Source organism: Saccopteryx leptura, chromosome 4 (assembly GCF_036850995.1).
Source record: "Saccopteryx leptura isolate mSacLep1 chromosome 4, mSacLep1_pri_phased_curated, whole genome shotgun sequence".
NCBI lineage: Eukaryota > Metazoa > Chordata > Mammalia > Chiroptera > Emballonuridae > Saccopteryx > Saccopteryx leptura.
The window spans coordinates 126,211,830-126,227,403 of NC_089506.1; the positions used below are offsets into that span (position 1 = coordinate 126,211,830).

Sequence of the window (15,574 nt, forward strand, 5' to 3'; positions counted from 1 at the left end):
GTCTCCTTACCAGCAGGTTCATCCCGCCCCCCAATGATCAAGTGCTGGCGTGGGGTGTGGGGATGGAGCCCAGCCACCTCCCACCTCCTCACACGTCCGGGTTCTGAGTGTGTGAGGGGAGGGCACTGGCTTTATCGAGCTTGCCGGGCGCAGAGTCACACCAAGAAACGGAAGTTCAAAGGGGATGCCGGCCTTGCTTAAGATCACCCAGGCAGCGCAGGGCAGGTGGCCCCGCGCCCCAGCTCCAGCCTCGGAGGAAGTGCAAGCTTGGATGAGAGCGCAGATCCCCGGTGGCCTGGGCAGAGAGGCCAGCGGGCCCCATAGCTGAGACGAGAGGCGGGAACTCCATGGGGTTCGCGGACACCTCGTGACGTGGGGTGCAGGTGGATGCACGTGGTCCCAGGAGTGGGAGTCGAGTGGGATCACTGGCCGGGAGGTCTCCGGCCCCGGCCCGGCCAAGCTTGGAATCCAGCGCGCACCGAGGGGGGTAGGTGGAAGAGCGGGAGGTGGCTGAGCGCCCAGCGGCTGGACCGAGGGCTCGGAGAGTGTGGGACTGACCGGGCGCGAAGCTGGATCTCCTACCATTAGGTCCCTGGGGCTGGCGGGAGCATCGGCTACAAGCCGTCAAGGAGCACAAGGGGCGCCCCTCCTAGGCGGCGGGGGGTCCGGGCGGGGCAGGAGGGGCGGTGCTAGTGGCCGTGACGTGCTCTGGGGACGTGCTGCACGAGCGACCAGAGCACCGAGTCGCCCTCGGTGGGGACTCAGCAGCCAGGCGGGCAGAGGCGGGTTGGTGAGTGACTGCAGGTAGGCTAAACCCGATGTTCCGCGAGGACTGGGAGCCGGGAGCTGGGAACTGGGACCATCCGAGCCGCCGGAGCGCTTACTCCGCGCTTTAGCCCCGCTTGCCCCATTCCCCTCTTGGTCTGGGGCGTCTGGGCGCGCAGGAGCCTCCTATCCCCTGGCATCCCGCACCAGGGGTTCTGGAGAGCCGGACGCGCCCCCTCCGCGCCCTTGCACCCGGGCCGCCTGCTGTCGCCTCCCCTTGCCTAGCATGTGCGCCCCTCCGTCGGGCGGCCATCGGGGGGCTGGGCTCCAACCCGGAGGTGGCTGTGCGGGGCGGCCCAGCCGGGTCTCGGCTATAAATAGCTCAGTCCGCGGCGGCCACGGCGCGGTCTATATTTGGTGGGGTTCCTTTACCAAGGGAGTGAGGGACATGGTAGGGTTGCCTGCGGGCCATCCTCATCCTCACCTCCTTCCCCATCTCGTCTTATCCTAAACGTTCCCAACTCACAGGGCCCTGGGGCCTCTCAGGAATTAGCCTGGGTACCCAGGTTCACTTCACCCCCTCCCAGCCCCTAGCCTGTGGGAAAACCAGATGGGGCCTCTGCGTACTTATCTGAAAAATGGATTGATAATGCACCGGTATACCTGGAAGGTAGAACAGGCTGGTGTCCAGCAGGTGTGTGAGTGGAGAGGAAATAGGCCACTGGGGGTGCCTGGAGTCTGGGTGAGAGACAAAGGGGCAGGAAAGAGGGTGAGTTATTCTGTGCCCTAGAGGCACTGACCTGCACATCCAGAGGTGTCTGGGCTGAGAGGATAGATCTGTGTGATGACCATGGCCATGCTGAGTGGTCTGAGGGTCATCAGATGGCAGCCAGGCACTCCCCCATGCAACCCGGGTCCATGGGGATTATTTAAAGTCAAGAGCAGTGGTAGATACTGTGTAGGTGGGTTCCAGGGTCCCCTTGCCTCACTGCCAAGACCCACAGGCCTGCCGGGGTCAGGGAGGTGCTGGGAGGGACTGTGTAGTGGAGATGAGACTAGGCTCTGGGGCAGGCGGGTATTGAGGTCTTGCTCCCTTGGTGGGAGGTTTTCCTCACAGGGGCTCTGAGGACACTGGTGGCAGTGTCCAGGTGGGTGTGGGGCCCTCCTGCCTAGCAGTCTGTGGTGTGGACAGAGCCTGGGGTGGGCATTGGGAGGCCTGGTCACAAGGTAGGCTCTGTAATGACCCAATGTGACCTCTGGCAGGGTTTGACACCAGGAGGCAACCTGGCTATCACTGACTCCAGCTGGACATTTTAGTTTGGAGGAGCAGAGAGAAGGAGGGGTTTGTGCTCCCCAGGGCACTGGCCAGGGAGTGTGGGTGAAAAGGGCCTGTGGAGTCTCTGGTGCCACGGCCCTGGCGGACCCGTCTGGGAGGGGGTGAGTGGAGAAGCCGCCACACAGAGCCATCGACCCATCAGCAGCGCTTGGGGGTCAGGCCTGGCCACACTGGGGGAACGGCCAACACGCTGTCGAGAGGCGGGAGCGAGGGGAGGGCAGAAGAAGCTGACAGGGTCTGGGTCTCCCCACAGCGTGGCCTCGGTCCCCATCTGTGAAATGGGCCATTAGGGGACGTGGCAGTACGCTGACCAGGCGGCCCTCACGTGGTCGGGTGCGCCCGCTAATACGGTAGTGGACAGGGAGGGCGCCTACTCCAGGCAATACGATGGCGACGGCGGCACCACCCTTGGCGCGCAGTCACGTCCCCCACGTCCTGCGGCTGGCAGGGTGAGCGGTCTGGGTGGGCGGGGTGGCGGAACATCCGCCTTTCCCACGCCCCTACCCCGTCTTTTACCCAGGTAGGATCCGCAGCATATTAGTCCAGCCATTAGCTGAAGTAGAAGGCGTGTCCACCCACCGGCTCTAGCGCTGAGGCTGGGCGAGGGGCGGGGAGTGTGTGGAGCTCAGAGTCCCTCCACTCCCACTCCCCAGCCACCTCCCTCCCTCCGCAGTCCCACCTGCCCCCACCTGGGGCAGTGTTTCTGCCCTAGCAACCTTGCAAGAAGATGTGAGCTTGTTAGGGGCACCAGGCATGCTGCAGGGCTCCGTGGTCAGCAGAGGGGGTGGAGGGTCCAGGCCAAACTTAGCAGGCCTGAATGGGGGCGGGTGGTGGGTCAGACCCTTGTCTAGTATTCACCTCCCACATTCCCAGGAAAAGCGCCAGGCACTTCTCTTCAGTCACAACTATGCACACGGGTCGGGTGGGCAACTGGGGTACTGCACCTAGCCTGGAAGGTGATGGTCATTTTAAGCCCCAGGCAGGTGAGCATGCAGGTCTGCTGGTCACCTGTGTGCACAACAGAAAAGGGAGCCCTCCCCTCTTCTGGTCAGGCACATAAGCCTTTTGCCAGCAGCCACCCCCACTGGCTTCTGGGCCTTGGGGCTGCTTCCCTGGTGCTCAGGTGTCTCCCAGGCCTCCTGCTGTGGGAAGAGTCCAGGAAGGGATGTTACTGCCCGCTGGCTGAAGTTGATCTCAAGGACTGGAAGCCCAGTTTAGCTAACTGGACAGCCTCCCTAGCAGGCTCATCTAATGGGAACTGGGACAGGCCAGGGCCACCACACTGAACCTAGGAGACATGGCCTGCCCTGGGGTCTGATGGGCCAGACAAAGGACCCAAGGTGGGTGAGGGGACTGTGGTAGAGTGGGCCTAAGGGGGAGCATGCCAGGATGCACTAACAGGGTGTGGCTAAATACTGTCCACACCAAGAAGGGAAGACTGTGCCTGACAGGGCAGGAGGCTAGGCCTTGAGGGCATCAGGGCTGAGTTCTGGTCCAGAAGGAGTGGGGGTGGCTCTGGGGCTGGGGTTCTCATCCAGACAGCCAGTGGACCCCTGAGGGGAGCAGCTTGCAGGAGTCTGACTTAGAAGGCACAATAGAAACTCAGATGAGTCATTTGCTGAACGAGTCACTCCAGGGGACCCAGGTGTACACTCCTCTTCTGGCCTTTCTCTGCTCAGCTTTAGCTGCCTAGGGTGTGAGGCCTTTGTGGGACCTGGGGGTGAGGAAGAGCCCCGGAGCCCTGCCTGGCTCAGAAGAGGGCACATGAACCCCATCTGGGAGATCAGCTTTCTAAGGTCCTTATGGAGGGTTATTTCTGGGCTAGGGATATGGTTTGCATGCTTCCATGGGAGCGTAAATGTCAAAAAAGGTCAGCCAGGCAATGTGCATCCACTCGTGTGCTGGAACTGCCTCCCTACGCATCACAGTGAGAGTCCCTGACAGGTGCCTGAGGGGGTGTTGCTCTTCCCATCTTGGGTCTTCCCTCAGAACACCAGCCAGTCTGTGCCTCAGCAGACCCACCTCCCTCCAAGGCAGGCAGCTGGGTGAGGCCATTTCTCTCCTGGAGGTAGTTATCTACCCCTTTCACTCATCTCCATACATTTGCATAGCCCTGCCAGGCAGAATTCCTTTACCCCTAACCTAGAGCTCCTCCCTTCTCCCCCGACCTCCTGCCCTGCTTGCCCACCGTCCTCCCACTTGCAAACCAGAACCTCCCTGAGAAACCTCACTTTGAGGACTGGCTGATATGGGGAATGGGGCGGGGGCCATTTCAGTGCAGCTGGCCCTGCAGGCTGGGGGCTTATTGGGAAAAGCAGTGTCTGAAGAGCTTCTGGGGTCTGCAGGGGTGGGTAGAAAGGCAACTGTGTTGGGCCTTGGTCCCAGGCACAGAGATGAGCCTCTTCCTTAGGTGAGCCTCACATGGCAGCCCTCCCAAGTCCCAGAACATGAAGTGCCCTCCTGGCCTTTGGGCCTGGCAACCCACCTCTACCTCCTCAGCCTTCAAGCTGCTAGCTCAGGGGACGCCCCATGTCCCACAAGTAGCCAGTGTCTGTTTCCTGAGTACCCTGGAAACCTCATCAGGGAGGGCCCAGCCCTTGCAGGCAGAGGACAAGCAGTAAACAGGGCCTCTGAGGCTGGGCACCTATAACACCCCTGGTGGGAGTACCAGGGTGGCTGTTGCAGCAGAGCAGTCCTCAAGAAGGAGGCCCTGGTTTGCTCGGTAACCTTGGTTATACAGAGCTGGGCTATTACTAATTATTGGTTCTAGACACACTCCCCTCGATGGCGCCCTATGACCATGACCCTTGTCCTGAGTCCTGGGTCTGGGGTGCCTATGGTTTCTGCCTTAAATAATTTCATTGCATCACAATGAATTCCTAAGATGTACATTTTTTTAGCTTTTTTTATCAGCTTTTTTTTTTCCTTTAAAGTTACCCTGCTGTGTGTGCCTGAGAGACCTTTCGTCATCTGCCGCTTTCCCATCCACTGTGTTTGGCTGTGGAATATTTCTCCATCCTGTCCCAAGCTAAGGCATGTGGCTGCGTGGTCAGAGACAGGGCTCTGGAGGAGAGAATGTGGGGCTGGGCCACACTGAACCTGTGCTGAAATGGCCAGGCAGAGGCCCTTGTCCTCACTTGGGTCCTGTCCCAGGTTCCCTGTGTGCCTCAGATGCAGAAGTGGGCCACCCAGGGTGCTGTGCCAGGTCAAGGGTAGTCTGAGGAAAAGGGGCAGGGTGGAGCCAGGACACTATAAAAGCTGAGGGGGAGGGGCAGCTGGGCTGATAGGAAGTGGGTTGTCAGGAAGTTCTTGAGCCTCAGAGCAGGTGGAGTGTTTGTACCACTGGATTGGAAAATGCTACAGATCAGGGCTTTCCCCACAGAGAGCTGGTTTGGAGGTCACAGCCAGTGGGAACAGGAGGAGCTGTGCAGGCAGTGTGGCTGCACTGAACAAGCCTAGGGCCTCGGGACTGCCCTCCTTCCCCCACGCCTACAGTTAGGAGGTGAACTCTCCTTGGAACAGCTTCTGTCCAGTGAGGTGAGGGGACAAGTCCACCTGGCTGGTCGGGGATTGGATTTTTGGTGCCAGGATTGGCTGGAGGGACAGGGGATGAAGATGGATGGGGAGGACAGATCTCCAGCTGAAGTCTGTCCCCAGGTTCCCAGTTACTGTGCCTCAAAAGAGCCAAGTTCCTGGGATTAAAAGAGGGAAGTGGGCTCTGGACTGCTACTGGGTAGGGGCCGGCAACAGGTGCAGCCAGTTCCCTTTTGGCCTTGGCAGTCTGGGGGCTGGAATGGTTTTCTCCAGTGGGCTAGCTGGAAGCCTGTCCCTGCCCTCGACAGAGGGGTTAAAGTCCAGCAGCAGAAAGGCATCTGGGCTCAGCTTCTGCTGCCCGGCCCAGACTCCTCTTCCGTGAATGACATGGAGGCCCTCAGCCTCTCCCCAGAAGAGCTGTGGCCAGTACAAAACAGGTAGAGGAGTCAAAGTGGGCAGGGCGGCGCAGTGGGGTCCTGCGTGGGCAGAGGGCACAGGGCCTGTCCTGGGTGCACTCTTGCCCTGGTGGTACTGCTGTCCATTCCCATCCCAGCATGGCCCCAGCACCCCTGGCTGCACTCCCTCTTCAGGCTCTCAGGGCCCAGTGGGACCACAGTGGACAGTATGGGGCAGCCCTATTCCCCTGGAGGTGGGAGAGCAAGGCTGGCCTCTAAATTTAGGTCTCAAGGGACACCACCCCCAGATCAGGCCCTTGGTCTCCTTTGGGGTGCCAACCCGCCTCAGAGGCTGTTGTATTGTCCCAGGGCGTGGGAAGTGCTGGCTGCCTCAACCTCAGCTGCAGTGGGAGGCTCTTCCCCACACAGCCTGGGGTCTGCCTCTAGCACGTAACCCAAGACCTGGCTGAACCCAGAAAAGCCATTGCCCTTTGGAGCCAGCAGTGTGGGATCTGCCAAGCCTGGAGGAGGGAGGGCAACAGCCCAAGCGCAGGTGAGGGCCAGAGCCATCCAGAACTGAGCTCCTGCTGGGGGCTAAGCCCTGAAGGAAGGGGCAAGGCTCTGGTGCCAGCCCTCAGGTATGTGTGTCCCCCCAATGCTGGGCTGTGGCTGGATAACCATCTGTCTTCCTCTTTCTCAGGGACGTGGAACCACCCCTCCTGGCATGGGAGGGGCTGTGGTGGATGAGGGTACAACAGGCATCAAGGCCCCTGATGGCGGCTGGGGATGGGCCGTCCTCTTGGGTTGCTTTGTCATCACGGGCTTCTCCTACGCCTTCCCGAAGGCTGTCAGCGTCTTCTTCAAGGAGCTCATGTGTGAGTTTGGTATCGGCTACAGCGACACGGCCTGGATCTCCTCCATCCTGCTGGCCATGCTATATGGAACAGGTGATGGGCCTTCTTGCTGGGGGTGGGGCTGTCCTGGTCTGTCTGGAACCCATCTGAATGGCCATATGTGCCCTGCTCTGTAGTCCCAAAGCACAAGGTCAGGCCCTTCTTTTCTTTTTCTTTTCTTTTTTAAAACAGAGACAGAGAGAGAGAGTCAGAGAGAGGGATAGATAGGGACAGACAGGAATGGAGAGATGAGAAGCATCAATCATTAGTTTTTCATTGTGCATTGCAACACCTTAGTTGTTCATTGATTGCTTTCTCATATGTGCCTTGACCGCGGGCCTTCAGCAGACCGAGTAACCCCTTGCTCGAGCCAGCGACCTTGGGTCCAAGCTGGTGAGCTCTTGCTCAAACCAGATGAGCTTGAACTCAAGCTGGCGACCTCAGGGTCTCGAACCTGGGTCCTTCTGCATCCCAGTCTGACGCTCTATCCACTGCGCCATCGCCTGGTCAGGCTCGGGCCCTTCTTTCTTTATAGACGGTTCCTGGTGCCTCCAGACCATCAGCAAGGAGACCACTAACGCGGGGACCTTCCGTGTGAACTATGCTTTGCTTAGGAAAGTGTCCGAATGTGACTACTCTCTGGGAAGCTAGTGCTCCTGGTGTCTGCTGAGCTGGGATGTTGGGGAGGGGTGAGCTCAGCACTCAGCTGTTGTCCCCCCCAGGCCCGCTCTGCAGCATGTGTGTGAACCACTTTGGCTGCCGGCCAGTCATGCTGGTGGGCGGCCTCCTGGCATCTCTGGGCATGGTGGCTGCGTCCTTCTGCAGGAGTGTCATCCAGCTGTACCTCACCACTGGGGTCCTCACTGGTGAGTGGGGCTGGCCAGTGGTGGGGCAGGGTGCGATGGGCACATCTATGCCTCAGTGGTGGGGCAGGGTGCGATGGGCACATCTATGCCTCAGTGGCCAATGGCAATGGCTCAGGCCCACAGAGGAGAAGTCCCATCATCCCCACCTCTGGGCACCAGACTGTCCCTTGTTCCCTATGTCTCTCCTGGTGTGTCCATCGGTGATGGGGGTTCTGTGCACACATTGGGTCTCCTCACATTGACACCTAGCAGACCCACACTTTAGAACAGTTTAGGTGGGAGCCTGTGCCTAGCAAAAAAGGAGGGGGGGCGGGGTGAGTGGCGGGGCCAGCGCCTTACCTGCCCACACCTCCTTCCAGGCTTGGGGTTGGCGCTCAACTTCCAGCCCTCACTCATCATGCTCAACCGTTACTTTAACAAGCGGCGCCCCATGGCAAATGGGCTGGCGGCTGCGGGCAGCCCTGTGTTGCTGTGTGCACTGTCCCCGCTGGGCCAGCTGCTGCAGGACCACTACGGCTGGCGGGGTGGCTTTCTCATCCTGGGTGGCCTACTGCTCAACTGCTGCGTGTGCGCTGCTCTCATGAGGCCCCTGGAAGCACCCCATGCGCAGGCAAGGTCTGGGCCCCAGAAACCATCCAGGCAGCTGTTGGACCTGAGCGTCTTCAGGGACCGCGGCTTCATCATCTATGCAGTGGCTGCCTCCATCATGGTGCTGGGGCTCTTTGTGCCACCTGTGTTCATGGTGAGCTACGCCAAGGACCTGGGTGTGCCGGACGCTCGGGCCGCCTTCCTGCTGACCATACTGGGCTTCATCGACATCTTTGCCCGGCCTGCTGCTGGCTTTGTCACGGGGCTCCCCAAAGTGCGGCCCTACTCCGTCTACCTCTTCAGCTTCGCCATGTTCTTTAATGGCTTCACGGACCTCACAGGCTCCACAGCCAGCGACTATGGTGGTCTGGTGGTCTTCTGCATCTTCTTCGGCATATCCTACGGCATGGTGGGCGCCCTGCAGTTTGAGGTGCTCATGGCTATCGTGGGTACCCACAAGTTCTCCAGTGCCATCGGCCTGGTGCTGTTGCTGGAGGCCATAGCAGTGCTCATCGGGCCCCCATCCGGAGGTGAGGCTGCAGGCAGTCAGGGAGCCCCAGCCAGACTCCCCAGGTCCAGCACCTGCCCATCTCAGGAACGGAGACTCATTGTGGGATGGCTCTTAGTTGGAGGAACCCCTATTCCCACCCATCCTAGCCAGGCTACCATGTCCTCTGACACACAGCCATCTGGTGTTGGGAAGGAATGGGGACCCAGTTGGTCTACTGTGGGACAGCGGGAGACTTTGGTGGGAGCCTGGACTGAGCTGATGCTGTCCCCTCTGCAGGTAAGCTCTTAGATGCCACGGATGTCTACCAGTTCGTGTTTATCCTGGCGGGGACCGAGGTGCTGGCTGCCTCGCTGGTGCTGCTGCTGGGCAATTTCTTCTGCATTGAGAAGCCTGCAGGGGCTGCCAAGGAAGAAGAAAGCCACAGGCCCCCTGTGGCCGACAGGGGCAAGGTGGACTCAAGGGAGGTGGAGAATTTCCTGAAGGCAGAGCCTGAGAAAAAGGGGGAGGTCGCTCACACCCCAGAAACAAGCGTCTGAGCGGCAGGGTTGCAGGGAATGGGACAGAGGCTGTCGAGGCTAGGCTCGTATTTATTTCACAAACAGGACTAGCTCAGGTGGAGCCATCGGCTCCCGGCAGCAGATCATCACCTGATCAGTTTTTCGGGGGAGGTGGTGGGTGGGAACGGCATCATTCCAAAGTGGATCTGTGGTGAAGCCAAGCACGAGGTTACAAGCCATCTGTACCAGGCATCCAGCCTGCTGACCCCAGAACATCCCAGTGCCCACCGCTGGGCTCAAGGACCTAGAAACCCACTCTTCAGAGACAACATGACTTTAATCAGAGGGTGGGGCCAGGACAACCCGAGTACCAGGCCCAGCCTCCCTCCATGCCTGCCCATACCCACCACGCCTGTCTCCAGCTGGTGCCCAGCCCACCCCGAGTGTCTGGAGGGCAGAGCTCCCTTCCTTCACCTCTGGAAGGCCTGGAATAAACCTGCGTGTAGGAGGAGCCGAGTTTGGTTTCAGGTAGGGAGTGTGGTCTACTGTTCACTCCAAACCTCACTTTCTCAAGCAAGTGAGTCTGGTCCTGTTAGTGTGTCAGCTTTGTTAAGTGCTGCTGGTTGAGGGTGTTGCCATGACAAACCCCAGATGGCTGAGAGCACTCACACGGGCCCTGGTGGCCGGTACCTGGGAGACCCTTGGAGGTGTTTGATCACCGCAGTTTAAATGATCTTCCTGCCTTCCGTTTATTCACCCTGCAGCCGGCTGACAGTGGCTCTATGTGGTCAGCACCCAGGGCTGGTGTCCACTCCATCCTCCTCATCCAGCCCTACTGGCCTTGCCCAGGTACCTCACACCCACCTGCCCTTGTGGCCAGCAGTGCCTGCATGTCTGGGAACCCGATCAGAGGCCGCTGGGGCCGCCTCAGTAGGTGGTGCGTCGAGGGCGCTGGGGACGGCAGTGGGTGCCCTGGCGGGCCGAGTGCAGCCGGAGAGACGCCACATCCCTGCTCCTCTGCAACGAAAAGCAAGCGAGGGCTCATCTGGGACTTGGTCACCAACACCACCCCCAGAGCTCTGCACAGAAGCCACGGACCTGACCGGTCCCACAGCTCTGAGGCACTACCTAGCACCCCTCTGGTCTTTCTGTCCTATTAGTAGTCACAGGAGTCAAAATGCCACCTGCTCTTGCTGTCTCATCCCTGTAAGGTGGGCCAGGATGGGGCCCCTTTGCAAAACAGACACCAGCCCCTACTGTATCCCAGAGGCCTGTGGTCTCAGCAGCTATATACCTGAACTGGAGGGAAGGGCAGAGGCAGAGTGGGCAGCCTGCCCTCTGGGCTATACATACCTGCCCCCCTTCTCTCCTGATGTGAGCTCAACCTGGCTGTTGCAGATCATGTGGTCACTCGGGGCTTGCTGATTGGGGACCAAGTACCCCCAGGGGTGTCTCCCCTGCCTCCCACCCTGAGCAGCCTCACCCTACAACTGACCAGGAACAGCAGAAAGTATGTGTCTCCTCTTGTCCCCACACCTGCACCTAAAGGGTCTGACCCCATGAGAGGACTGGCAACCCCTAGAGTGATGCTCTGGGGACACCATTAAGCGATCCTGAGATGGTCAACACATCTGGAAGGCTTGGCCGGGGACTAGGTTCATGCACTGCAGGGTATGGAGCTCAGTCCTGTAGCAGCCTTGGGAATATGGGTGGACACTAGTCCCATCTACCGGCTCCAAGCTCATGCACTGACAGGCTGGACAGGCAGATACCAGCACCCGTGCTCACAACTCTTCCATGGTTACCTACACATTGAACACTCCCACGCTGATGAAATAAAGACCACGTGCTGGGGGCAGGAAGAAAGGTAGATATCATATATTTATTATTTACACAGGGTAGTAAGTATACACAAGTACAGCGTCACACAAGCACAGGTCAGAGACACCACTGACACACCAGCTGTACAGACACTGCCACTGTGGCTCCTGTGGGAGGTGGCAGGGGTGCAGCACAGCCCATAGTCACAGTGCTGAGGTGCCACAGTTGTCACCCCCAAGGGAAGCCCCAGCCTGCTCTGACCAACCTGGCCCCATGCATCAATGCACCGTCTGGACGTCCAGGACCAGCACTACGATGCTGGGGCAGAGGGGACACAGACCTGAACATCTTTCAAGCCCCTAGCTTCCTACAAGTTCCCCAGTTTCCAAACACCTCTGCAGTTAGGTGACGGGGAGAAAGTGAAGTGCCTACAAATGTATGCATCACTCCTCAAGATGGGGCTCCTGTCTACTGCCTGCCACCACTTGGGCCTCTGATGCTGCAAAACGAGAGGGATAACGGGGAGCTGCACACCCTGAGAGTCTTTCTGGTGAGAACGAGATCCACTCCACCTGTTTCCCAACCCTTGTGGGCATACCACACCCAGACCTTCAGGTCTCAGGGTCACTTGCACCTTGGCACTTCACAGAGATTATCTTGGGCCGCCCCCCACCTGGGGAAACCTGCATCCTGGGTGGACAGCCACATCCTTGGTTCTGAGCACACAGGTATCAGCACACATTAAGGGCCACTCTGCACTGCTAATATTTAGTCTATTTAGAAAATGCTCCCAAATCCAAAGGCATTGAGGCGACCACCACCAGCAAAATAAAGCACACACGACCGAGGAGGGCCCAGCACTGCCCCGGTACAGCCTCTGTTTCCGGTCCTGGGCACCCGCTTCCGTTGCCGCGTCTGGGAAGGTGGATCAGTGCTCAGTTCGGCCAGAAGCATTGCGACACCCTTGCTCACAGCCGAACTTCCTAGAACTGTCTAATGGCTCTGATGACTTCAGTCCTAGAGGCTCAGTTTACGGTGAGAAGGGAGTAACAGCCAAAACCAGGTGAGGGAGGTCACAGGACAGCACACAACACACGCATAGACACGTAACACACAAATGTACAATGACAACTTCTGAGAGAACACCCCTCTCCACAGTGGACCACACCAAACAGAAGAAGGAACAGTGCTGGCAGCAGGGTGCTCTGCACCCGTCTCAGTACACGGAAACTCCATGCCAGTGTCTGAGTATGGACTCTTTGAAGTCACCATCGTTTTTAAGACCACAGAAACAGACAAGAACAATAAAAAGATTTCTTTACACAGATTTAAGCCATTAATTTTTAGCAAAATGATACAAAACTGTCAGAATCAAGTTGGTTACAGCAGACTCATCAGGGAGCGCAGAGCACCACCACGGCAGGGAAGATTGAAAGGCGCTGGAACGGGAGTCTGGTTCTCTGCAAGTGTCCTGCACTCCGCTTTTCTTCCCGCCCTGTGACCATGAGTTCACAGGGGCCTCAGTGGAGCCCCGGCAGTGGCGGTGGCAGCACTTGGAGTCTATCCAGTTTATTTTGTTTTGTTTCCCCATGGGCGTTGCTGGGTGGGTGGCCTGGAGAGCACCCGGTGTCCTAGACCGGGGAGCGTCACTAGTAAAGCCATGTAACAGAGTAGATCAGCCATGCATTCATTGTCTGCCCTTCACAGCAAAAAGGAGTTCTCATCGGTGCACGACAGACTGAAGACCACTGGAAGCCACCCGACCAGGAATCTGTCGGAGCCAAAGCACAGGACAAGGTCAGCGTGTGGTCAGAGGGCCAGGCCAGTCAGTGAGGTGCCCTGAAAGGGAACAGATGTCATCTAGCCCCACTCTGAACACCTGTGCCCTGGCTGCTCCAGGAGCTTCCTCTGTGGCCAGGACATATGCTCAGCAGAACAAGTGACAGGAAGACAGGGAAGGAGAAAGAAGCATGCAGGCAGAGCCAAGAAGCTCATCCACAACAGGACCAAAGTTCAAGCAGGAAAGATACTTGCTCCCAGCTGCCCCCCCCCCCCAATAACCTGGTGTTTTGAAAACAGGGCCTTGGGATCCCCACCCTGTGGGGGAGATGTAACAAGCAGTTCTCATCAAGATGGTTCCCATAGCACCGTCATGTTAAAGCCACAGCAGGCTCCACATGGCCCTGAGTCCGACAGCTGCCAGCCCTCAGTGGCAGGAAGGCAGGAAGGAGCCACCAGAGTGACCCAGAGAGGGGAGCGCAGCCTGGGCACCCAGCCATGCACGTTGGCAGGGGAACAAGCGGTTGAACCGACAGGTTAGTTAGTACACATGACATCACAGACAAGATGTTGGGCAAAGACCAAGTTCGAAAAGAAAAACAAAATGAGGAAGACAGAAATAAGTGTGGAAGGAAGAGGACAAAGCCTGGACTACAAAGACTACAGGAGTCTCACATAGCAAGAGCATTAAGAGGCCCCACCAAGCGCGACCACTCAGCTGAGCGCAACAGACACAACCCAGACAACTGACCCTGGCACCCAGGGGCTAAAGTGTCCTGGGGGCTACTGAAGCCAGCACACGTGCAGAGCCCCAGGGTCCTGCTACCTATGCAGGCTATGACTCACACAGTGGGCAGGTCCTAGGATCACCCCATTTAGGAACTCCCTGCAGTATGCTTGCTCCCACAGAATGGGCACCTGACCGCAGCTACTCTGGAATTCATACCAGGGAAACAACTGGGCGGAAGGACCTCACTCTACCTGCAGCACCTGGCATGCAAGACCAAGCCCACCTCTGTGCTCCCATGTGGGCGAGGGGGTCAGGTCCCGCCCCGCTCTGGTGCCTGCTGTCTGGAGAGACCGGCCGTGAGCACACTCACCCAGTGCTGCCTTCCAACGGGAGATGCGCAGCTACTTGCCGTGGTGTTCGAAAGGAATGCTATTCTGAGGTGGGGGGAAAAGACAGCTGTTGGTAAGGGTGCCGCTGGCTGGCCCAGCACAAGGCCTATTTCCAGAAGTGTGTGCTCACCTTGCCTCCACCAGGTCCACCATCATTGGCCAGGGTGTATCTCAGTGGGGACTCTGGGAACCACCTGGGAGCTCAGCCTCACCTTTTATGAGTTGACCCTAAACAAGAGCAGCTACAGCTGCTCCTCTAGAATGACCTGCCACGAAGGCCAACAAGGAGCCAGGGTAGATCCCCTCACGTCTCCCACAGAGAGAACCTGATGCCAGACACGGCCCCAGGCCTTGCTCACTGCTCAGAGTAGCCTGTGCTTGGGCAGCAGAAGGAGAGCACCACCTTGTGACACAGAGACTAGACACATTTCCTCACTGACACAAGGTAAAGGATGGGGCCTTGTTTGGATGACAGGACATGGATTAAAACCAATACAAGGAGGAACAGGCCCAGGAACCATGTTATCCTATCGGCACCGCTGAACCAGGAGGACAAAGAGTAACAGGCCAAGAACCACATTATCCTATCAGCACCGCTGGACCAGGAGGAAAACATCACACACAGGCTCATCCACCAGATGGCCTTTAGGCTCCATGCTATTTTAGCCGAATAGGCTACTCACACTCCGAGGTTGGGAATGTGGGGACTGGGTCCCTGGAGGAGTCTAGCACCAGCTACACTTGAGAGGAAGGTGGATAAAAGGAGGAGTGGCCACAGGGTCAGGACAAGGGACACAGGTGTTGAGGCCCCCCCACACCCAGCGGGAGAGGGCCAGGAGGTGCTCTGACAGGTGGGCTGGTAGTGGCTCTGAGCCCGTTTCTGCTAAAGCTGAGCACCACCCTGGGCTGGGCACATGGCACCAGATGCATGCCCTCTTCAAAGGACAGAGAAGACGCTGCTGTGGAAGAAACAGGTGGGACACACACGTGGCTGCCTCTCCTTCACTCCACTTCCTTTGAAAAGTGAGTGGGCATGAAGGCTACTGAACCGTGGAAGGTGGAACCTCTATTCACTGTCACTACCAAACTGCCAGGGCAGGCAGACATCAGGGGCAGCCCCACCCTGAGTCTCTGGGCCTCATGCTGTCCCACAGGGGCACTGCTCATGCCCTTAGATGGCATGGGCCTTTCAGTCTCCGAAGGAAGTGCATCATGGCAACCAGGAAAACCTGAGAGCCACACCTGGGATGGTGCATCAGGACATCCCCCCAAGGGGCTAAGTCCTCTATGTGAAGATGATCTTGAGAAAATTTCTAGTGACGCAAGCTGAGGTGTTTCTGGAGAGGAAACACCCCCAAGACACATCTCTGGGAGCCCACCATGTTGAGGTCCACATTTTATTCCTTCAGACAGACGGCAGAGTGAGAACTGGAGTACAAGGGTCTAGACTCCCCAGGAATGGACTCAGAA

At 58.3% G+C, this 15,574-nt stretch overlaps 2 protein-coding genes across 15 annotated transcripts in view; one reads left to right on the forward strand and one right to left on the reverse strand.

Moving 5' to 3' along the window:
• Positions 1 to 196: 196 nt before the first annotated feature.
• SLC16A3 (solute carrier family 16 member 3) lies at positions 197 to 9,912 on the forward strand. Of its 10 annotated transcripts, XM_066381628.1 has the most exons (8): positions 562 to 804; positions 5,035 to 5,138; positions 5,488 to 5,638; positions 6,400 to 6,583; positions 6,731 to 6,977; positions 7,646 to 7,789; positions 8,149 to 8,907; positions 9,165 to 9,912. In XM_066381628.1, the coding sequence occupies exons 5-8, from the start codon at positions 6,755 to 6,757 to the stop codon at positions 9,422 to 9,424; spliced, it is 1,386 nt and encodes a 461-aa protein (XP_066237725.1). In that variant the 5' UTR covers positions 562 to 804; positions 5,035 to 5,138; positions 5,488 to 5,638; positions 6,400 to 6,583; positions 6,731 to 6,754; the 3' UTR covers positions 9,425 to 9,912. The 10 variants fall into 10 exon arrangements, with proteins under 10 accessions (XP_066237731.1, XP_066237733.1, XP_066237725.1 ...); XM_066381627.1 differs by lacking the exon at positions 6,400 to 6,583; XM_066381629.1 differs by lacking the exon at positions 6,400 to 6,583 and having other exon boundaries at positions 562 to 790.
• The window catches only part of CSNK1D (casein kinase 1 delta), a 36,228-nt gene continuing 30,108 nt past the window's right edge, over positions 9,455 to 15,574 (reverse strand). The window contains exons 9-10 of one of the 5 annotated variants that reach the window (XM_066381638.1): positions 10,250 to 10,402; positions 9,455 to 9,591 (exon numbers count right to left, since the gene is read on the reverse strand). In XM_066381638.1, the coding sequence (XP_066237735.1) occupies positions 10,313 to 10,402 (90 nt within the window). In that variant the 3' untranslated portion in view covers positions 9,455 to 9,591; positions 10,250 to 10,312. Of the gene's footprint in view, positions 9,882 to 10,249; positions 10,403 to 11,480; positions 12,978 to 14,085; positions 14,150 to 15,574 lie in introns of those variants that run through there. The other 4 variants (XM_066381637.1, XM_066381640.1, XM_066381639.1 and 1 more) reach the window with 4 other exon arrangements.